The sequence below is a fragment of the Miniopterus natalensis genome, chromosome 13 (genome assembly GCF_054644295.1).
Source record: "Miniopterus natalensis isolate mMinNat1 chromosome 13, mMinNat1.hap1, whole genome shotgun sequence".
NCBI classification, from domain to species: domain Eukaryota; kingdom Metazoa; phylum Chordata; class Mammalia; order Chiroptera; family Miniopteridae; genus Miniopterus; species Miniopterus natalensis.
The window spans coordinates 17,114,843-17,138,321 of NC_142093.1; the positions used below are offsets into that span (position 1 = coordinate 17,114,843).

General features: G+C 38.2%; 2 protein-coding genes across 4 annotated transcripts; one reads left to right on the top strand and one right to left on the bottom strand.

The window, feature by feature from the left end:
* The first annotated feature begins 1,723 nt into the window (after positions 1-1,723).
* CEBPZOS (CEBPZ opposite strand) lies at positions 1,724-7,494 on the top strand. Of its 3 annotated transcripts, none has more exons than XM_087823477.1 (4): positions 1,724-2,920; positions 3,872-3,916; positions 4,533-4,617; positions 4,753-5,610. In XM_087823477.1, the coding sequence occupies exons 1-3, from the start codon at positions 2,806-2,808 to the stop codon at positions 4,613-4,615; spliced, it is 243 nt and encodes an 80-aa protein (XP_087679603.1). In that variant the 5' UTR covers positions 1,724-2,805; the 3' UTR covers positions 4,616-4,617; positions 4,753-5,610. The 3 variants fall into 3 exon arrangements, with proteins under 3 accessions (XP_087679603.1, XP_087679602.1, XP_016074441.2); XM_016218955.2 differs by lacking the exon at positions 4,753-5,610 and adding an exon at positions 5,635-7,494 and having other exon boundaries at positions 1,726-2,920; XM_087823476.1 differs by lacking the exon at positions 4,753-5,610 and having other exon boundaries at positions 4,533-4,629.
* Positions 4,461-23,417, bottom strand: CEBPZ (CCAAT enhancer binding protein zeta). The gene is made up of 16 exons (XM_016218946.2): positions 23,237-23,417; positions 19,667-21,162; positions 17,920-18,151; positions 17,166-17,349; positions 15,393-15,481; positions 13,815-13,868; positions 12,962-13,064; positions 12,786-12,854; positions 11,294-11,360; positions 10,458-10,558; positions 9,449-9,506; positions 9,013-9,206; positions 8,407-8,493; positions 5,318-5,379; positions 5,143-5,224; positions 4,461-4,793 (listed from the first exon to the last, which is right to left on the bottom strand). The coding sequence occupies exons 1-16, from the start codon at positions 23,390-23,392 to the stop codon at positions 4,657-4,659; spliced, it is 3,171 nt and encodes a 1,056-aa protein (XP_016074432.2). The 5' UTR covers positions 23,393-23,417; the 3' UTR covers positions 4,461-4,656.
* Positions 23,418-23,479: the final 62 nt, after the last annotated feature.

A 23,479-nucleotide genomic window follows, 5' to 3' on the forward strand; every position in this document is an offset into this window, starting at 1 on the left:
ACACTAACGCCTGTAACTTCAGCAGGAGCCGGGGCCGTTTTGAATTGGTAACAGGGGCCCTGATTCTTGTTTCCCTGGGTCAGTTCTACCTGCTCGACTCTGATTGTCCCGTATGCACGAGGGGCGGGGACAGTGCCAGGACCGGCTGCCGCAGAGCCGAGACTGCACGGTGCGTCCGCAGGGGCCTGCAGCGGGACGGGGCCCAGCGAGGGGCGGGGCCGGCGGGGGCGTGGCCGGCGGGGCGTGGCCGGCGGGGCGTGGCCGGCGGGGGCGGGGCTCTGCAACCCTCGCGCAGGCGCAGCCTCGCGTGCCCGCGGCTCGGGTCGGCGCCCGGCTCTGGTTTGCAGGTTAGACTTGGGCTACCCAGAGCGGGGAGTGCGGCCAGTTTTGGGGGGACCTTGGTAGCGTCCTGGGGTCATGCTGAGGACACGCGGTGTCCTGTCTCCCCGCCGGCGGAGCGAGCGCGGGAACGGCCCGAGTGTTTCCGGGTTGCTCGCGACCTTGGCCCCGCGGCCCGAGCGGCGCAGCCGGGGCCGGAGCGCCCGGGAATCCCGGGCCCGGGGGAGCCGGGGGCGCCAGGGTGCACCGGGGAGCTGGGGAGGCGGGGGGCGCAGGGGGCCCCGGGGGGCTGGGGAGGCGGGGGGCGCAGGGGGCTCCGGGGAGCTGGGGAGGCGGGGGACGCAGGGGGCTCCGGGGAGGCGGGGGGCGCAGGGGCTCCGGCGATGCGGGGCGGCGAGGGGCTGCGGGTCGCGGGGAGCCAGCCTGAGCCGCGCGCAGCGCCTCGCTGACGGCGGAGCCTGGAAAGACCGCTTTTGCTGATTAAGCCCAGAGGCGGGTGGGAACCGTGTCGCAGCATCTAGCCAGCGGGAGGCCTGGCTGTGTGAAACCCTGTCGCTGGAGACGCTGAGCTGCGTCGATTTCCAGCTTTGGCGCACAGATGAGGGGGTTTCGGGTGCAACACTGAACACCGTCTCAAGCTCGTGCGCCCCGAGTCAGCTTCTCAGCCCAGGGTGATGGTAACCCTACGACCACAGCCCGGCTTTTCTTTGAGCCCATCAGAGGACGGCTTTATTGTACACTCCGTCTCAGTCCATCCTTCTCAGAAGCCTTGTCTGCTCCCGTTCCTCCTCTGCAAGCTGGTCACCGCACTTTGTCCTGGGCAGTGTGCCGTCGTGTCTTTATTTAATGGGCGTATCATAGAAACCACTCTCCTGAAGCGGAGGGACCGTAATGTAAAACGTGTGCGCGCGCGCCCATATATGTACATTTTCAAGGAAGGTAAATGACTTATTATACAGTGTTATTTGGACTTTACTGTTTGAACCCTTAACCTCACCCTCTCCAACAAACGAAACGAAATCTTACTGGGATTCCTCACACTGTGGCTACAGGCAGGCCTCGTTCTTTCCGCCCCCTTGAACATTAAAAGTAACCCGATAGTTCCCCGTAGGGCTCAGGACTGCCTTCCTGTGCGTGGTACAGCATTGCAGTGAGCAGCCAAACGGCTCTCCCCGCGCACTCACCTGCCTGATGTTTTTTTTTTTTATTCCTCTGCTTCATTTCTTTTAGGTAAGAATAGTAAAGTTTAATCTTTTAGTCCCCAGGGTGATCACATTATCAAAATGAGAAAAGGAATTTGGGGGGAAGGGACACCTGATACCGATTTTAGTAGGATAATCCTAGGAAGGCAGGGGATTGAATGGCCCCCGCCCTCAGGTGTTGTGGAAGGAGTCAGTGAACGGAGTGAAGGCTGACAGTGAGCAGAGCTGGGACTGGAGGACTGGAGAACATGCCACCTGCACCAAGGACAGAGAGCAATGCCAGGAAGAGCATACGCAGGGCAGTATCAAAATACTGAGTAAAAAGGGGTTCTCCCGTTGTCCTTGACTTTGGGGTTATGAGGAGGCGGAGCAAAAACTTGGGTTTCCATTTCCTATACTCGGCAAGAGTCACGTTGGCTATTACCTGTTATTAAGCCCTTACCTTGCTTAGCTTTGAGAGAAAGGATGACTCAGACCCTCTCTTGTGATTAGCTTTTATTTTCATTACAGGAAGGGAATCAGGATCTAAAGTCTAGTCTTACCACTTCCTGGGTGATGTCGGTCGGTTTTCTTCCTCATTTGGTCCAGGGGCCTCTTGTGTAAACATTATTTGGAGTTGCCGGCTATAGGGCAGATCACGGGACACCAACCCGAGAGTTGTTAAATCAGAATCTGGGGGTTGGGGAATTGCAGGTTGAGGCCCAGGGTGTGCATTTTTAGTTTGAAAATACTGTAAGAAAAGCAGCTTTTCTGGAACAAGAACCAGTTATTGCTCAGCTTCGTATAAAATGCCTGGACTGTGGCACATAGTTCAATGTATGACATTGTATAAATAAATGAAAAGCTCCAGCTATAAACATGTACAACCACTTATAGAATAACCTTACTTTTGTAGGGTACTTTACAAAGAGCTTTCAAATACTGCACCCATTCGATCATATATTTATTTACCCTCTCACCATTCTATATATCCTTAGAGAGTTTTAAAATCGTAATTCCATAAATTGTGAGTTCTTTTTACGATGCCTTCTTCAAATCTCCTCTGTACTTTACCCAATCATGTCTTTGGTTCATTGTGCCTCCAGAGCGTGGGAACTGGAAACTAGGACCGTGGGGCATGTCTAATACAATCAAGTAATCAGTAACTTTGGGGTTTTATTCCTATACAGGTAAACTGGGAATGAATTGGAGTTATTTTTATAGAAGGGGTATTAGATTTTAATATGCTCATTTAGGTTTACATGTATTTGTTGTTAAACTTAGGATGGCCCGCACTTTGGAACCACTGGCAAAGAAGATCTTTAAAGGAGTTTTAGTAGCTGAGTTTGTGGGCGTTTTTGGAGCATATATTTTGTTTAAAAAGATGGACACAAGCCAAGGTAGTCATAATTCAGAAGTAATGTTTTATAGAGGGGTATACAGTTTGCTAATACATTTTAGGTACTAAATGGCATTTTTTTTAAAACTGCTTCTTCAGATGATTAGGCATTTTTATAGCCACAAGGGGAAACTAGGTGTTTACTGTAAATGATTCCTCCTAAAAAAATTAATGTTTGTAGACTAGGGAAAGTTTCACACTTTCTTGGGTTTTACTAGGGGGTGGGTAAGGCATAGAGCAAATGTCCTAGTCTAGCTCAATTTGGGAGTCCAGATGGAGCAAACACACCTCATCGTTTGGTAAACCGAGAGTAAGCGGCATAGCCATATTGTCTAAGTAACCAGTTTCTTAGGCTTGTAGAGTTCTGCTCAGTCCTGGGCACTGAAAGCCTTTTCCATGCAGCTGGCTGTTGCTGAAAGTGCTTTGACTTTTTGTGGGATGAAATTTTATGAGAGCTCACAAACTTTTAAATGAGGAAGTACTGCTTTCTCTTTTACTAAAGCAGGGAATAGCAGTCCCCAGTGGGGGCCATCTTTGAAACGTGTCATTTGTTTTCTTAAAAGTACTTACTTAAAAACCTGGGTATTGTACAGCCTTATTTCTAATTCCAAAACAAGGTAAATTGCATCCATAAAAATAATTTATATAGTTACATAAGGGAATTATATATTAACATTGAAAATTTGCTTTTAAATACCATTTCTAAATAAATACATCATATGTAGGCCACAAATTTTAAAACTTCAAAATAACTACAAAAGGCTGTATGCAAGTATAATTTACACCCAAAAGGATATAGTTCCTGGATTACCAGAAGGATCTTAACAAAAATTTCTAATCTGTGGGATCCCTTCTTTATCCCTACCCTAAGGCTAGCACTAAGTTATGGCTGCGTGTTTTAATATAATGAATTTCTAATCATGTCTAATTTTAAGACTCTTTTTTTCATTAGATTTCAGGCAAACAATGAGCAGGAAATTTCCCTCCATCTTGGAAGGTATGTTTCACACAAGCTGTTCACCTTATAGGTATTTGTGTATAACTTTTTCCTTAAGTAAAAATAAAACTACAAAAAGCTTTTTCAGGTAACCTATAAACTAAGTAGTAATTTCTTCATGACCAATTAAGGGCTAAATGACTTTATTTTGTAACATCTATTTCCAAAAAAACCTCTTCATCCCCATTTTAGCTCCTTCTGAGAAAACACAGTAGAGAAAATTCTTACCTACAGTTATTAAGATGAGAACCGTTAGCCTCATGGGCTGGAGTCTTAATTCTTCCAGTGGTTAAGAACGTGGACTATGGAATGGAACATAACTGAGGTGGTGATGGAATCAAACCAATCTCAGGTTTGCTAACATCTTGGAGCTGTTTCTCTGCCAAGTAGAGATAATCACACCCACTTCACAAATTGTTATAAGGATCAGATGAGGTAACATTACATAATTAGCACAGTATCTGCCTAATAAATAGTGTTCATTACAATGATTAGTATAGGTGCTACAGCTTCTGCATGAAATATGTAGCAAGAAGGAAAAAAGTTTGATATTTCTCAATACTATTTAATTTTAACATTTTTACATGATTTTATAAATGATTTTTTTTTTTTATAGTTTATTACAAATCCATTGAATATTCCGGAATGTATGGAATCAGAGAGCAAGATCAAGAAAAATGGTTGAACAACAAAAGTTAGAAGTAAGTAGAATTTGAATTTATAATTTATCTAGAAAACACTCATTTTCTTTGCTTTTTAATTTTGTGAGTGGTTTTCGGCCTCTTTTTGAAATTTTTCTTCTTCTTGATGATACTCTTCACATCTCTGTTGTGTAGCCAGTCATCGCGTTCAGCCTCCCATCTGAGCTGCTTGAGACCTTTGCGGGGAGAGGAAAGATGAGCACACGGCACTGCAGAGTCCTGGGGGCCCCACAGAACTTCCTACTGAGTAACAGGAACTTGGGGTCTGCCAGGGACTACAGTTTGCCAACCACTATGCAAATCCCCTGCTTGTTTGTTACTTTCCTTTATTTAATGTCAAAGATTACCATTTTATAATTAAAAGACTAGGACAGGAAAGGAACAAATTGCTCTGAAGATTTTATTTCCCCTGAACCCTTTTTACTGACAAAAGAACTGAAGCCAGTAACTATGAATATTGGAAAAAATTAAAATGTCTATAAAGCATTTATAAAGCTACTTAACAAAAAAATTCAAGTTACTTACTTGCATTATCTTTGTTAGCCATGGCATTCATGCCAATGTTGTCAAACTTGGATCCCATATTTTCATCCAATAGGTGGCCAAACTTAAAAAAAAAAAGGGGGGGGTATATTTATCAGAAAACTTAAGACAATGTTCAATAGCTAACTTCTTAAAGTAGTACATTAGCCTTACTTACCTCTTCAGCAGATACAAATAGGTTGGAGTCACTGAGATTTCTTTTCTTTGTTTTCCTGGGTCCTAAAAGAAGTATAAACCTATATTATTAAATTGTAAATCCAATGATTTTGGAAAAATACAAATCTTTCAATACAGTTTTGTTTAAAAAAATTATACTCAGGCTAAAATACACAATTGCAGTTATCTTCTAACACCATTAGGTAGCTGGCACTTAAAGACAGAAATGTATTTAACAGTTAGTATATACTGTTTTTTTTAAAAGTTAGTATCCTAATAGAATTGTTCAGATGACTATTATGTCTTCTTGCCTTTCAGATTTGGCCACTGATCAAGGTTTACCCTATTTCATAGTATCAGGCACGATTAAATTCCAAAGTTGACATGGATGGATTTTGGAATATTTTAAGGCAAAATGTAAATTCTAATTAAGCCAGAGATTGTATTCTTTGGACTGTGAAGAAATTTTTGGAAGGTGTATGTATTATGTTATAAATAAAGTTTTGTTTATATTGCTCAAAATAAAGGGGTTCTCCTTAAAAATAAAACCTCATAATTCTGGATATATAAACTTTTCAAAGTAGATAAAATAGTAAAACATCTATTTTTAATATTTATTAAATAGTTTTTATCCATTTCCTGAAAACATACTATCCAAACTCTGCATCTTTGATGTCCATGTCTCTGGCACTACTAGAGTACTAAGGAATAAAATTCATCATAAAATTAAGCTGTTTTAAGAGTATAACTCAATACATTTTGGTAAATTTACAGAGTTGTTCAGCTGTTCAGTGTTGTTCAGTGCAATTGTAGAACATTTCCATCCACTCCAAAAGATCCCTAGTGCCCATCTGTGGTAATATCCCATGAAGGCTTTGCCTTTTCTGGCTATTTTATATAAGTGGAATCATATAAGTGGTTTTCTGTATCTGGCTTCTTTCACTACGTGCAACAATTTTGAAGCTCATCCATGTTATAGCATGTACTGGCACTTCATTCCATTTTACTCCTGAATAATATTCCATTACATGGCTATACCATATTTTACTATTCAGTCACCAATGGACACTGGGCTGTTCCCACTTTTTGGCTATTACGAATAATGCTGCTATGAACAATCGTGCACAAGTCTTTGCATGAATATACCAGAGCCACTTTTGGTAAAATAGTTTCTAGAGCCCAGCTGGGCATGGCTCAGCGGTTGAGCGTCGACCCTAGGATCCAGGAGATCAGGGTTCGATTCCCGGTCAGGGCACATGTCCTGGTTGAGGGCTGCAGCCGATCAACGACTCTCTTCATCACTGATGTTTCTATCTCTCTCCCTCTCCCTTCCTCTCTCTGAAATCAATAAAGATATATTAAAAAAAAAAGTTTCTAGAGAATTTCATCTTAATTTTTATCAAAGTGAAATGTATGTTATATTTTTTAAGAGCTGTGTATGATGCTATTATTGACTATTTTATCTGAAGCTAAAATGTTCATTGGTATAGAATTAGGAAAGGTTTTTTTTGTTTGTTTTCATTCATCTTATAGGTATAGAGCTGTAATTTCAGTTAGTAAACACTTTTGCTGCACTGCCTTCTTAAAGTTTCCTTAAGGTTTGATTATCCTTAGGGATATCCAACATGTGCAGATTAAGGTGAAGTCCTCAATCAAGTCTGAAATTCCTTTGCCTCCTTTGTTTTAATCAATTCTGCCAGGTACACGTTAATCTGCATCCGAAACTATTATTGAGATTTGATATTTCAGACTACTGTCTTCTGAAACAGTACTTTATTATTAAAAATAAGGGTACTGAGAGAGCATCTTTTAATATGACAGGCTCAGTAAGACTTGATATAAAGCAACATTGATTTTCTGAGAGATGATTTTGAGGAAGACTTTGCCTTATATTTATTTGAGCATATGCTACTATTAAAGCAAAACCTTACAGCACTCTATTGAAAACAAAATGTGGAAGACATGTTATAATTTAGATATGTACCAGGTAAATCAATCTAATTAAGAGGACTGATTGTTAGCAGTGTTTGAAATAGCTGATAAAAATTTTGTACGCATAAAAACCTGAGACTACTACCAATATATAAGTAATTTTTATTAGTTTTGATATTGTCAAAACATTTAATGTCAAAAGTTTTTAATACTTCTTATTCAATTTTAATAAAATATTGTCCAGTGTTTTGTTTTTAGCTTTGCAAGTCTATTTTTATTCATAAGTGGAAGCTAGAGAGGCAAAGTGTGAAAAAAAGCACAAGCCTGTGTATTTTTTTGAAAATATTTTTTACTGATTTTTAGACAGAGGAAGGAAGAGGGAGAGAGAGAAACATCAATGTGAGAGCAAGCCATCAATCAGCTGCCTCCTGCATGCCCCCTACCAGATATGTGCCCTGACTGGGAATAGAACTGGCAACCTTTTGGGGCAACCAATTGAGCCACACCAGCAGGGCGCCTGTGTATTTATCCACAGAATTATGGGGTAAAATATTTATTTTTAGTGCTGTCTACATTTTTATCAGAAACTTAAGGCTGTCACCAAATAATAGTACTTTTTTATTTTATTAGTACCTTACAAGTGTTACACTAAAATAATAATGTGATGATATACTTTAAAAAAATGTTAGAGAACAAATTAGAGTATTTCATATCTGTTTCATATAAGATATTTTTGAGGCTAGAATTGTTCTGTCATGGCAGCAAGGTGGCAGATCTCATAAAAGAGGAAAATGAAGTTAATAAAGAGCATGGATTTTTAGAAGGGTAAAGTGGCAAAGATTAAGACTTGGTTGAGAAAAGGCAAAAGGTGTCCACTGAAAATCCAGGCTTACACATAATTGAATGGTTTAAACATAAATGATCTAGAGACACTCAGATGTGAGAGGAAAGAATTCAGGAAGAAAAAATAATTGAAGGTGTATGTGGGAAATAATTTTCACATATTAAAATACATAGAACTGTTACTACCCATTATAAAAATGAACTAAATTGTACTAACCAACAATTTAGAAAAGTTAATTTCCCGAAATAATAATGAATAACAACTTTCATATGCACACTGCTTAGGTTTCAAAAACACTAAATGCATTTTCTTACCTTGAAATGATTCAGCAAAGTCAAAATCATTTGCACGTTTCCTCTTGCTTTTCTTAGAATTGACGTTGGAGCTGACTTCATTAAGTTCTATTACCAAAAAATGAGCTATTAAGTAATTTAAAAAAAACAAGACTGCCACAGGGTTATGATGAATGATGAATATTGATTTACTTTTAGAAAATGGTAATTACTATTCTAACATTAAAAAGGGCAACAGTGTGGTGACTGCACTGGGCCGGGGGGGAGAGTGGAGGTGGAAGAAGGCATAGAGGGGATAAATGGTGATGGAAAAAATAAAATAAATAAAAATAACAAAATAATATAAAATAAATTACAGGGGGCAACGTAACAACTCAACATGTATTACACAGATAGCCTAATTATTGATTAAAATAAAAGTCCAAAACTCAATACTCAAATGCTTTAAAAAAAACACCTTCCAGTTCCAAATGAGAGGGGGAAAAGGTCCTCTTCAAATGTTTGGCCGATCTGAGTATTAACTTGAATACAGAGTAATATTAAAAAACATTCAAAAGAAAAACTAGCCTACATGAGGAAGAAAGGAAGATACAGTTTGTTTCTGTCTTATATTTTAAAAATGCTTACCTTGAATGCCGTCACTCTCGTCATCCAACACATCCATGAATGTTCCTCCATCGTCATCAATTTCAGTAAATTCTTCATTCATACTTCCTAAAGACACTTCATCATCATCCAGGTTTTCAAGGTCGTCATCACTATCTTCCGAATCTTCACTTTCTGGCTCACCCTTAGCTCCTTTTGTTTTCTTTTTCACATTGCTGAAGGAAGAGTAAATAAGAACAGTTTTCTAAACTGTGATTTGGTGACTACCAGGATATTAGACTATTAACAGGTTTAAAAGGAGAGTTACAGAACTTCAATATGAATTATAAAAGGTCCAAAATGAAAGTACTGGATCCAATTTCCCAAGCTTTTTCAATACCTCTGCTGTTCTGAGGACAGCAATTTGGGAAATGCTGAGAAAACAGTTAAAAGAAAATACTGAAGAAATGTATTTTACCCAGCAAAATCAAGATCATCCTTTCCAGAGGTGAAACAATTATCATCTTCAAATGTATCTGCCAGAGAATATACAAATTGTGAGATATAACAAAAAATAACAAAGTTGACATGTCTTATTTCTGAATCAAAAGTCATGATTCTTCCGTTTATGACAAACACCAAAATAAACCTGTGCATATACTGACCTAATTAAATTCCTAAATTAAAATGGGTTCCAGTTAATTTCAGCTTCTACAGTTCTTTTATAAAAAGAGGGTGAATATCAAATATTTAGATACTGCAGTCCTTTTTACTCTATTAGAACTATTTAAGTGAACTCAATGTAAGCCTTTCTAATTTCTCATGTTTTGTTTCAGTCTAAATTTCAATTAAAATTTTCTAGCTCTGTGGAGTATAAAGATAAAATAGATGAAATAGTAGACTATTGCTACTAATAATGTAAGGAGATTAGGAATAGTAAAAATGATTTCTCTTTCATAGGAGATTTGGCCTTAAGAATGAATATACTCATGTAAAATATAATGTTTTTTGCTCCATAAATCGTCAAAGAACTACATATCTTTCTGCAGCAAATGTGGGTGAATTACCATATCCCCCCAAAATATTTAATCCTCCATTTATTTGCATGGTGTTCTTAGTTAAAATAAGTCTTTATTTTTTACTTATTTTTTAATCCTCACCTGAGAATATCCTTTTCCATTGCTTTTTCAGAGAGGGGGAGGGGAAGAGAGGGAGAGTGAGAAACATCAGTGTGAGAAAGACACATCGAATGGTTGCCTCCCGCACTCGGCTAGGGCCGGGGATCGTACTTGCAACCGAGGTAAGTGCCCTTGGCTGGAACAGAACCCAGGACCCTTCAGTCTGCAGGCCGAGGCTCTCACCACTGAGCAAAACCAGTGAGGGCAGTTTAATGATTTTTTAAACTAAGGCCACCTCTACATCTAACACTCTATGGTTCTATAAATAAATAGTAATAAATTATTTTCAAATTAAAGTCAACAAATTACCTATCATCTTTTCAAATTCCTCATCATCCACATCTTCTATACTTTCTTCATCTGCATCCCGTTTCTGTTTCTCTTTAACAAGAGCAACTTTTTTATAATACCTAAAATAAAATTCATGTTATGTATTTGATAATTTTACTATAAGGCCCACTTGAAACCAGTGTAAAAGTTGTTAACTCAATTGGATATAAATGACTAAAATTTTTATTTATTATAGAAAAAAGTTTTGAATTCTACAGAACAGTGGGAAACTTCCAAAATGTTAAGTATAAATTTCAGATATTTAGGTTAAGTTCTTCATAAAAATACCTCAACTCATCTTAACGTGGCTGACCTCTAGTCACAAAATTTTATCGGTCAGACCTATTGTCATAATGGGGTACAGTGAAACTTAGCATATAGTAATGATACCAGTAGGTTTAGGACTTATCTCTATAGCAGCACAGTGAATTTTGCTAACTCTGCTTAGAGCCACATTTTGGACAAATTACTCATGAGTTGTTTGTAATTACATTAGCCTAATACAGATTTAAAGCCTCTAAGAAAATTACTGTGTTATAAAAGGGAATTAAAGATTAGGCTCTATAATGTCAAGTCTCATGAAACAAAAATTATGCTATATTAGTAAAAACAAAACCCCCATATTTACTTGTTTTAGTTTCACTTGGATATCTTAATGTTAGCAAAATTACTAACTTATAAATTATCTTCACAAAAATGGATACTGATAGGTCTTTCTATCTTTTCAAGGTTGGCCTATGTTAACAAAGCATTTTATGGAATGTAAACAGTTACATTTAACAGTTCCCCAAATGAAACTATATTAAGTATATTACCTATAGAAAAACACTTCATCCACTGGTATTTGGCTTTCTTCTTTTGTAAGGAACTCCTTACTGTTCACTAGAAAAATTCAGTTAAAACTTTTATTAAAGAAATCCTTTTTATGTTATTCAAGCTCTTAAGACTATAGCATACCCACAATCCTAACATCTCAAAATGTTAAGGAAGGTGGACAAAACAGATCCTAGAGTGCAAAGGACAATGTCTGGAAAAGTCTATGTGGAAGAGACCCAACATTTGAAACTGATCGTGGGCTAAATGAAAAGTAGGCAGTACTTAGCCAACAGTAAGTACACCACAGTGAAAGAACAGGGTCTCTGACACTGTCCTCCAATTGCACCCCAGATCTGAATTTTAAGAGACATAAAAATTCAAAGAGTTCTTTTAATAATCACTTTAAACTTGCCATTTTCATCCCAGAAAAAGGACAATGCCTGCCATTCTTGGAACAGGAAGCAAAGGCAAACAAAGAATTATCCACAGTTTTACTTAATTCTGAGGAAACTAATGAACAAAATTAGGGAGCTACAAGGATGTTTGTTTCCCCTCTTCAGAATAAAAATTTCTGACTCATCTTAATTAAAAGGGAATTTGGCTTCTAATTCTGTTAACTTTGGGCAAGTCTTTTCACACCTCTGGACATCTGTGAAATAAGTCAGTTGGAAATTAAATGCTTTATTAGGTGTACTTTCACCTTGGCCTTTGAACAAAAAGGAGTTGGGATCTGTTATGCAAAGAAATGTCTGCTCTGAAAAGAAAAACAAAGACTCAGACCCTAAGATGGGTAAATACCCACAGAAGTAGAAGGTTATCCACTAAGTTAACATGATGCTCTGTGACAAAACTCTGTGTGGGTTTTCTGCTAAGCCCATATTAGAGAGCTTAAGATGGTCTGAACTGTAGAAGAATGACATGTATATGTGGGGGGTGTCACTGATAAAGCTAGAGGTGATATCAGAATGGCAAAATATTGATAATTATTAAAGCTGGGAGATAGTCTTTGGGGAGAGGGGTGGAAGTTGATCATACTATTTATTTTTTTAATATATCTTTATTGATTTCAGAGAGAGGAAAGGACAGGGAGAGAGATAGAAACATCAATGATGAGAGAGTCATTGATCTGCTGCTTCCTGCACGCCTCCCACTGGGGATTGAGCCCGCAACCCAGGCATGTGCCCTGACCGGGAATTGAACCCTGATTGCCTGGATCCTAGGTCGATGCTCAGCCGCCGAGCCATGCCCAGCTGGGCAATCATACTATTTATTTACTTTGGGTATGTTTGATATTTTGTCTAATAAAGTTAAAAAAAAAAAAAAGGCCCAGTTAGACATAGCAGACTTAAGAATGCCTACACATTCTTAGGAACAAAAGATGGATAACGTCTCTGGTGCTTAGGTTTTATGTGTTATTAACATGTACTATCTTGTAAGTTTCAACTGTCCAGGCTTTTATAAATTATTATAAAGTATTTTATAAATACTTACCAGCAAGACTACGGATATCCTTTATAAAATGTTTTCTTTTTGGCTGCATCACAACACTGTCTGTGTTTTCTGAAATGTAAAATCAAGACAGTGCAATGTAAAACCTAGTTATGTGCTCCTATTGTTTATTAAATATCAACGGTGAAAACCAAATAATTCATCAACGAGAAGCATACCTTTGCCTTTATGTGGCTTTGGATTTCGGTATACAAATCGATCCAAGAATCTTATTAGTGTGAAATCCTGAAGTGGGTCCCCTGAATACTGAATATAATTTCCCTGAAAGATGGGGGAAATTTCAGAACTTATATATATGCATCCAGATAAGAAGCAGAGGAAAATGTAAGCATCTATTACATACAATACATAGAAGGCACAAATCTGCAATAAATGACTCTTCAAATATTCCTCTCGTGCATTTTTAAAAAAATTCTCACCCAAGGATATGTTTTTAGAGAGAAAGGAAGAGGGAGAGAGGGAGGGGGGGAGAGAAACTGATGTGAGAAACATCGATCAGTTGCCTCCTGTACGTGCCCTGACTGGGGATTAAACCCGCAACCTAGTTATGTGCCCTGACTTAGAATCGAACCTACAGCCTTTGGGGTACCAAAGCCACCTGGCCAGGGGTTATGCACATTATTCCTTACTTAAATTAAACACACACCGAGACATATTCTCTGATACACTGCTGATTATATGAACAGGTAATATTAATACTATAGGTCATATAACCATTAATCAGGAACCAAGCCCTGAAGTAGCAAACGAAAGGGGAGGGCAATCTTTCTCTAAGAGAAAAGCCTGAATGTAATAAATAACTGTGGTTTCCTAAAATCCTGTATTTCCATTCATCTCAGAGTGGGAAGGCTTAACTGCTGCTCTGTATTAAGTGAGTCACTGCACCTTTACATCAGCAGACAAATGTATATGATTCTATCTGGTGGAAGAAATACTGTATGACCAATTTATTATCTAAAACTAGATTACTTATTTTTCTTATATCATGTCTTTTGAATATTTTAGACTTACCTGAAGGATAGTTTTTGCAAATAGAGCCACAGAGGGATGAAAATGTTCAGATAGCTAAAAAGAAAAATGTGAATGAGGTCAACTCTTACTACAATTATAGATTATTTAAGAAAACCCAAAGAATTAAAACTTAAGCTAATACATTAGAAGAGTGAGTCTCAAAATTTTGGTTTTAGGGCTGCTTAATATACTTAAAAATCTAGGACCTCAAGAGTGTCCTTAATTTAAGTGGGATATATCTATTGTTATTTACATTATTAGAAATTACAACAAACATTTTAAACACTATTTACAGTTTACTTGAAGTAATATTAGTACATATATAACATATTTTATGAAAGTTGTTTTTAAGAATATTAGTGAGAAGAGTAGCATTATTTTAGTTTTACAAATCTGTTTAATGTCTAGCTTAATAAGAATATAATGGATTCTCACATCTACTTCCATATTCCATGTTATTTTAGTTGGAGTATATGAAGAAAATCTGGCCTCAGACAGAGATACAGTTGGAAAAAGAAGGATTTATTAATAGCCTTTCACATAATTGTGGATTTTCTTCATGTTCAAGACAGTATCTCCCAAATACCCAAGCCTAAATAACTAGTCTGTCATTCAGCCAGTCTTTCATGAAAAAAGTAGCTAACTGAGTTTCCAGCAATCACACAGATACTTGTCCTTGGGCGGTGAGACAACCTTCATATTCAGGTATGCAGCAGAATGCATTATGCATTCTTACTATATATGCACAGCGGATACTAAAAAAAATATACTTTAGGGTCAAGATAATAAAATCAAGTTTTTCCTGCTTTATCATTCTTACATGATACTGTCTTTTAAAAAAACTGAAAGTATGTGGCAATAAAGAATATAATGATGTGAGTGTGGCTTAGTGCTGTCTTTATTGTGCTAAGGCACCGACAGTTTTACCCATTATTTCTTTTACACCATCAGTGCCGCTGTCAACATAGTGACAAAGGTAAATACTGTCTTGGTATCACCATGCAAGTAGTTGTAACCTTGCAGACTTGCTGAAAAAGGGGTTAGGGACCCCCAGGAGTCTGTGCCCATACTTTCAGAATCACTACACAGGAAGACATTTATTTGCTTTAAAAGAGAAACCATAAAAGGTTATTAAAAATATGAGGTACTCTTAAACATTTAAAAAGTACCTTTACTTGCAAAAAGTACTTTCATCACAAAACTTTTCAGGGGTATTTAATGCATAAAGCAAAATTTACCTGTTTTACAGAGCTGTTACATGCAATAATCTACCTACAAAAAGCAAAACTTATTTATAGCCATGTACAACCATCCTTATTTTGTATGTACATTATTTAAGATTTTCTATATGTGAATGCAGAAAGGTGTAAATTTAATGTTTCACAGAGGCAACAGAAATATGGGCTAAAAAGTATTAACAGCTGTGTACTTCAAATTGCTTCCTTATGACAACTCATGTTTAAATAACAACTCCTATATTTATTATTTGCAAGAAAATGGGAACTTCAGGGTATGTTAAATCCTTGAGGACAAATACATAGCACAAATGAATCAAAAGACAAACTGAAATTATTTTACCTTTTTGAGTTCCCAAAAACTTGTATTTTCAGCTCCACAGAACAAAGGGTTTCTACTGAATGGATCATATGTGTTTAACCGTTTGCCACCTGAGAACAAAACCCAGCATTTTTCAAATGCTTTATTTCTAGCCTAAGGTATCACTAAAGCCACCATCATTAATGTTATCAACAGATATTTCCCACATTCTTCATTAGCCAGGCATCCTACCTACATTAAACATTAAAAGCTCCAAGGCCCACCCGGCCAGCATGGCTCAGCAGTTGAGCACTGACCTATGATGCAGGAGATTATGGTTCAATTCCCAGTCAGGGCACATGCCAGGCTTACGGGTTCGATCCCCAGTGGGGGGCGTGCAGGAGGCAGCCAACCAATGACTCTCTCATCACTGATGTTTCTAGCTCTCTCTCTCCCTCTCCCTTCCTCTCTCTGAAATCAATAGATATTAAAAAAACAACACACAAAACCAACAAAAAAACTCCAAGGCCCTTCAAGAATTTATCCTTATACCCAAGCTAGCATTTTGCTATTGAATAAATCAGGCAGCAAGTTTACCCCAACTACTAAAAGATCCCCTTCAAAATTCCTTTTCAAATAGCAAGAAAAGGTGCCCAATTCTGGGTAAATTAGGTTGTAAGTGTTAAGATGGCAAATAACCTGAAGATGAAATAGGTCTACAGTCTTTTGAAACTTTAGAGCTCTAAATATTTGTAATTTAATTATGTCCAGAAATAATTCTCACTCACAACAGGTTTTACACTTTCTTCATGTTTTCAGAAACTCAGGATTAAACAATGTAAAACAAAGAGTTTTCAGAACACACTGTGAACTGTCTGCTTTACAGTGTCCATGCCCATTATCCTTCTAAAGCATATTCTCAGTTTAGCCTTAAGACAACCGATGGATCTCTTTTAAAAGCTTTCCTGATGGCTACCAAACTTCTTTTAAACTTCACAGGCAAACTGAAATTTGGAGAGAGAAAATAATTTGACCACGAGTCCCACAACAAGTTTGAAGAAATAGGTCTGGCCCATTTATTAATCCTCAAGGCTAGTAGTCCTTTTTTATTTATTTATTTTTTTACAGTCTCAAAGGAAGAGACACCATTTCTAAGATTTCTTTTGGCCCTACTTAGTATTCTATTAATAGACTTAATTCAGTTTGTGTATGTATATGGAAAACCTAAAGTTTCTACCTCACAGTTTTTATTCCTAAAACATTACTTTGGGAACCTGTAGAAGGATGAACATGATGCTCAAACAAAAGATCCAAAGCTGCCACATAATTCACAATACCTAACCAAACACATTTGTTTATAAACCAAACTTTCATGTACACACATTTGATATCTTCATGTATGTTCCATGTTTGAGGTCTTTACATATACAGATGAAGATCAAGAAACTAAAACTGGTTCAAAGGTATAAATTTTTACACTAATAGCTAAAGAAAATGAGATTTACTTGTGCACCTAATATGTCCATAATTTTCTCACTAAATCTTCAGAGCTCAAAAAGGTACTTGCTTTAAGTTCTAAGAATTAAATTATTTTAAAATGTGTATTTACTATCTGTAGTACTGTTAATAAATAAACAATCCACTATATTAAAAATGTACTTCTAAGGTCTTAAATTTATCTGGTTATAAGAGTTCCCATTTTTAAGAAAGCAATACTGAGGACTTCAAAAATGGTATATTAATTTCTATTAAGATCAAAGGGGAAGCCAATTCCCTCATTTAAAAACTCAAGGGAATAAGATTTAAAAAACTCACCTTTTAAATTATCAAAGTGTACCCAAGATGCAGACTCTGATTTTTTGGTTTCCATATGACTTTTAGACACAGTTTCTTCTGTCTCAACTTTTTTCACGGTACCTATTTCTTTATCTGCATCAGTGAATGTTTCTATGTCTTCATCATCACTTATGTCAATAAAATTTTCATCATCATCAGATTCCTGAAAAAGTGGTTTAATGAATCTGAGTCAATCAACTGGAAGTCTGTATTCAATTACGTGAGACAGCTATTGCAATTCTGGTGAAACATGAAAATTCCACCAGTGAAATTAGATCGAGGGGAGAACAATGTATCGTTATTTCTTAATAGAACAGAGTTAAGTTTTGAGCCAACAGTCCCTGTGACTTTGGGACTTGATGACATAAAAACATTCAGCTCTCAAACGAATTTCTGACATGTTTTAAACAACCCTACCAGATAGGTGTTACTGTTATGTTCATCTCACAACAGAGGGAACAGGTTTAAGAGATCTGCTAGCTCTATAACCATCTGTAACTATCTCATGTAATTGCAGTTTAGTGTAGTGCAGTTTATAAGGAGAAAAGGGGTCAAGCAATATGCCCACCTAGTCAAATGTACACCTGGGCTAGAGTCCAAGTATGTCCGACTGCAGGACTCACACACTGACATGCTCCAGACACCTAAGAAAGTTACTGTCATTGAAGCAACAAAGAAAAACACCAATGTATTTCAGAACCCACTCAATTTAAAAAGCAGTTGTAAAATATACCGCATGATCGTCTAGTTGACTTCTTAAACTTGGTTTTGCTTTAAGGATCTCAGACACGAGATATAAAGCTCCACATATGAATGGTGGCATCTGTTCACAAGTAACTTGAAGTAACCTCTTCACAAAAGCCTTCACCCTGCGCAACACGATGTCAGTTTTCAGAGACTTGTAGACAAGGTTAAGAAACATGGCTTGCTTTGAACATGTCATTAACCCTGGGTCCAACATCTTCCTGTAAAACAAAAAGAAGATCAACTATTAATTCATAAAACATTTCTACAACCAGCAGCCACATATTAGAGGCAACTACTAACATCATCTTAGTTAGGGATAACTTTCCTACTTATTTTAGAACAAAAGCCCATTTCTGCCAAGAGGTAAAATTTAAGTCAATGACCAGAAAAGAATGAATGATGATGGTAGGAGTGGGGGATCACAGAAAAAAGAGGCTTTTCTCCTCTTTTCCAAGTGGTTCTCCATACTCTAGACTAAGAGGGCATGGTCCTAACAATGTAATTTTCATAGATACAGAACCACGCATGAAAAGCTAATCCAAGACCAAACAATGAAACTGAGCTATGAAAGCAGTGGACTAGACCTGGGTTCTTATCCTTGTATCACTATCTACTAGCTGGGTGACCAGAAACAACCTCCCCCACATGGTTCTAGTGAAGACCATACATGTATAGTAGAAAACTGAATTGTGAGAACTTCAGAGAATCTCTAGGCCAATGTTCTAACTCTATAATGTCCTTCCATACATGCCGTTCTCTCTGCCCAGAATGGTCTTTCCCAACTGTCTGCATGTCATTTTCTAGCTGTGTAACCTTGGGGAAGTTCCATAATCTTCACAGTAACTGTATGAGACAGGTTTCTTGCTCCACTTTACTAACAGGGTTGGGTTATTATGAGGATAAAGTGGCTGGGACTCAGATCCAGACAGTGTGGCTCATGCCTCAGACTTCACTACACTGCATTTCTCGTAAGACGCATGACTAAGAAACTATAAAAATGAATTAGAAGGAAAAGCAGAGCTTTTTGGTATACTCCAACAGTTGCAAAGTGTTTCCACACTGTTCAAAAGATCACGCCTCAATGGATAAATTGCAGGACAACTGCAAAGTTCAGTAAACAAAATCTTAATCCCAATATAAAAAAAATTCCAAAACTGTAACCACCAACCATCCCTACCTAACAAATTTTCTTGTTTACCATCTGACTTCCCCAATATAAATGTAAGTACCTCTGCTTACTGTTCAGTTACATCCTAAGCACCTGGAACAGTATCCAGTGGATAGTTGGCACTTAAATTCTTGATGAATGAATTACTAAATGGCTGTATGAAGGACAGGGTAAACAATACAGGACTGAGCATGGGGTTGGGAGTGGGGAGAGAAGGAAATTTGCATCTGTAGTTCTATCTCTTTAATATCCTAACAGATTTAAAACAAATACAGCAAAATGTTAAATTTGAAATATTAGGTGGTAGGATATGGATGCTTTGGGTGTGTATTTTTCTGTATTTTAACAACTTCTCAATAAAAAAATAATAAACAATATTTGCAAAACTTGTAACATAGCTGTCCAACAGAGAAACAAAGATTAAGTGACTTACTCAGTGAGTGAGTAGCAAGTCCCTGAGGGGGCCCTAAAATCCAGTTCTTTCTCTTGCCCCCAGTGGGGTATTGCCTGTACTGTAAGATTACTTTATTCCTCACATTCACATATTGGGAGGGTATGTACTTACCTGTATAATGCTGCATAATATCGATCCGATATTGTCTGCTGAGAATTCATAACTTGGAAAAGCAACATTAAAGCCTGCACACTGGTATTAAAATTCACAATATGTAACACTTTAAACAGCGTATCAACCTGCTCCCTCACTTTGTCATCACCAGTCTGGGAATAAGGGTAGGCCCTATTCACTCCCGTTAAAAGGGCACTAAGCATTTTTGATTCAATATCTTTTTTCTTGATACAAGTGCGAAAAAAACAAAAATACAGAGTTATTAATTTGTTAGCCAATTCACTTTCTTCATGGGAGAGGACCATTTGATTTAAAAAGCAAATTGCATAATATTGTGCTTTGGAGCTGATATTTGAGCGAAAGAGCAGCCTTTCGACTTCACCACACACGACGCCTTTCATGTTGGGATGTTTACAAAGCAATGTCTCTAACAGATGGGAGGCTTTTGTGGCTATTCTGTTCTGAGGATCTCCCAGTTTGTTTACCACCTGCACAAGAAGAGCTTTTTCTTCCTCAGGTTTGTTACAAAGAAGCTCATGAGCCACTGAAAGAGCTCGAATTTTCGTGGCTACTAATGAATCATGACTTAAAGTTTCTAAGACCTGCACAAATTCAGCCACTAAGTGTTTCAACTGGTGTTCAAAATACCATAAGATTAGCCTTCTGTCTCTGGAGTCCCTGTTGCCACTAGACAACTGTTCTAGTTTGTTGAAAGGATGCTGGCTGAAAATCCGCAGTTTCCGACTGTCTGGCAAAAGATCTGTAATGAGTAACTCTTTGAAAGTATCCAAAGCCATGAGGCACTGCTGTTTGCTGCCCTTCTTTTTCACAAGGTTTACGAGAGTTTCTACAAACTGGAGTGTGTGAACAGCATCATCCTGAATAAGAAGAATCATGGCTGCCATCCTGTCTCCTAGGGTCCCCGATGACACAATTGCCTTCATCCAGGTAGAAGAGGCTCCCTTTTGATTATTTGACTTATTTTTGAATAAGTTAATTTCATGCTCATACAACTTCTGAGCCAAAGTTTTGTACTTAGACACAACATCCCGAGGCTGGGGTTCCAAAGAACATTCATTGCTATACTCCAGATCATACCATTTGCCTCCAGGCTTCAGTAACAATGCTGGTCTCTCGACAAATTCAAAGATGTCCTGTTGTTTATCTTTCTTTACTTTTGGTATAGCACTGTTGTTCTCATCAGAATGTTTTTCTGGTCTCTTCTTATTTTTCACCTTACTGACTGATGTCCTTTCACCTCCTGCTGCATTTTGCTTTTTATTATCTAATTTAGATATGCTTGCGTTTTTGTTGGCATCTTCTTTGTTGGGCGGTTCATCTTCAATTATGAAAGCTTTTGCATACTTGGCCAAACTCAGACTTTGAATAAATGCTTCCAATTCACCTTGCTGAAGGTCATCAATTGCTCCTTTTTTGCCTCCATCCACAACTTCCTCATTCTCATCCAAAGCAGCCAGCAAAAGGTAATCTTGCTGCATAAAAACATAAAGTTAAAAATAAATGACAAATGCAACAGTTTAGTTAAAGCTTCAAAAGTTAATGTGAAACCTGTATCTTTGAAATCAAAGTTGTCATGGTATTGCCTGGACTCCCAACCTACACCAAAATAAATTCAAATAAATACTTGACAGATTCAAGATTTAAATGTAAAAAACAGAACCATAAAATCAGCATAAAACCAAAAAAGCACACCATAATTTTTAAAAAACTTTCAGAGTAGGGAAAATCTTTCCAAAGTTGATATAAAATTTAGGGCCCATAAAGGAAAAATGGGTAAATTTATCATTCTCTCATACACAAAACATATACACAAATCAAAAGACAAATAATAAACTGGAAAAAAAATACTGGCAACTCATATCAAAGGAATTTGGCTTTATAATTAATATAAAAGTTCCTACATATCAGTTAAGGAAGTGACAAATAACCTAATAGAAATATGTGCAAAGGATATAAACAAACAGTTCATGGGGGAAAAAATGTGCTTCTTTTAAAATAAGAAAAGATGCTCAACCTCACTGACATTTAAAGAAATTTAAATTAAAACCACAATAATGCATCAACTTTTTAATCTCTCAGAGGAAAGATAAAATTATGACAGGTGGTGTTAGGAAAGGAATGGGGGGAAAGGCACTTTCCTATGTGGCTGATGGGAGTGTAAACTGGCACAACCTCTAAGAAGGGCAATTTGCTACCTTCAATGAAAATACATAGAAGACACACATCCTTTGACCCAGCAGCTCCATTTCTACAAATTTAGATTACACGCATATTTACAAATGTGGAAATAGATATTTGCAGTCATATACTGAAGCATTATTTAAAATAGCAAAATATTGACAACTTAAAGATCCACAATAAATGGCTGAGAGAAAATTAAGACAGACACAATGATTTATGCAGGCATTACACCAATGACGTAGGACTTTACATTCTGATATGGAATAATCTCTAAGACAATAAGAAAAAATGGATTCAAAATGTTATATATAGATATAGATATAGTACAGTGCCTTTTATGTAGAAAATAATACATACACATATCTATTTCCTTGGAAGATACAAAAGAGACTTACAACAATATTGCTTCCTGGAAGGTAAATTGCATGGCTGGAGCTAGAAGTGGGGAAAAAGACTTTTCACCCCGTATCCCTTATTTTAAAAAAACCCCCTTTTTGTAGCATGTGTATATATTACATATTTAAAAATAAAATACAACCTGAACACAGAGCAAACTGAATTTGCTCCTATAAGGTGCATTTCTTCTGCCCCTCATGCCCCAATTCTAGTCTCAAAAAAATATTTAATAAAAAATAAGCCAAATCTTCTCATGATTTTGTCAAACTCAAAGTAAAAGCTCACCCTCTTACGCCTCTGACCTCATTCCTTACTAATCTCCCCTTACCTCACTCTGCCTCAGCTACAATGACATTTTTGCTGTTCATGAAACATGGCTCAGTCCTTTCTTTCCTTCAGGTTTTTGCTCGAACATCTCGGTGCTGGGTTCCCCGATCCCCTCATTTAAAACTGTGACGCCCTCTCTCACTCCCTGTCCTCCCTGGTTTTATTTTTCTCCGTAGCACCTCAGCGTCGGACATACCGAGGACTCAAAAGTTTGGTGACTGCTCCTTTCCCATAATCAGGATGCAAATTGCAAGAAAGCAGAGAGCTTCTTGAACGTACAGTGAGCATGTGCGTGTACTCGGTGAGGACATAAGTTAAAACTCCAGCACTACTGTGGTTCAAAACGCTGATGCCACCCGAGGTCAGGACCAAAAGTGTCAGTCCTCGCGGGCCCGACGGAGCGCCAGCCACACTACGTCAACACGGCGAGAGGATCGCCCTCATCCGAAGGCCGCAGCATAAACACGCTCAATTCCACGTCTATCTTGCACAGAGCAGTGGAAAAGAAGCGGTGCCGGGGGCGCACAGAGCACTTTTCGGAGCTGGGAGGCGGGTCCGAGACGCCCTCCACAGCCGCGGGGCCACGCGCAGGACCACGGCCCGCGCCTCGGGTCCCCCTCTCCGGGAGCTCAACGCCATTACCTTGGTGCCTCCAAGCCGTAACACTTCCTCCATGGAGAACCCATTCTCGGCTTCATCGTTATCATCCTCGTCGTCCTCGTCCGTGTCGTCTACCTTCTTGTCAGGACCCCAGGGCCGCTTGGCATGGAACTCCAAAGGCTTCTTGGCGGCCGCCATGGTTAGCAAAGCACGCGCGAGCCGTCAGCATGTCCCTTCCGCTCGGCCCGGTGACGTAGTTCCGGCGGAGGCGTGTCCTCTCCCGGA

Excerpts from the sequence above, each read along its gene's own strand:
- CEBPZOS (XM_087823477.1), top strand. The coding sequence starts at position 2,806 with ATGGCCCGCACTTTGGAACCACTGGCAAAGAAGATCTTTAAAGGAGTT. Across the intron at positions 2,921-3,871 it reads AAAGATGGACACAAGCCAAG|ATTTCAGGCAAACAATGAGC; the intron begins GTAGTCATAATT and ends TTTTTTCATTAG. Across the intron at positions 3,917-4,532 it reads ATTTCCCTCCATCTTGGAAG|TTTATTACAAATCCATTGAA; the intron begins GTATGTTTCACA and ends TTTTTTTTATAG.
- CEBPZ (XM_016218946.2), bottom strand. The coding sequence starts at position 23,392 with ATGGCGGCCGCCAAGAAGCCTTTGGAGTTCCATGCCAAGCGGCCCTGG. Across the intron at positions 21,163-23,236 it reads TACGGCTTGGAGGCACCAAG|CAAGATTACCTTTTGCTGGC; the intron begins GTAATGGCGTTG and ends GTTTTTATGCAG. Across the intron at positions 12,855-12,961 it reads AAAGCCACATAAAGGCAAAG|AAAACACAGACAGTGTTGTG; the intron begins GTATGCTTCTCG and ends TTTACATTTCAG.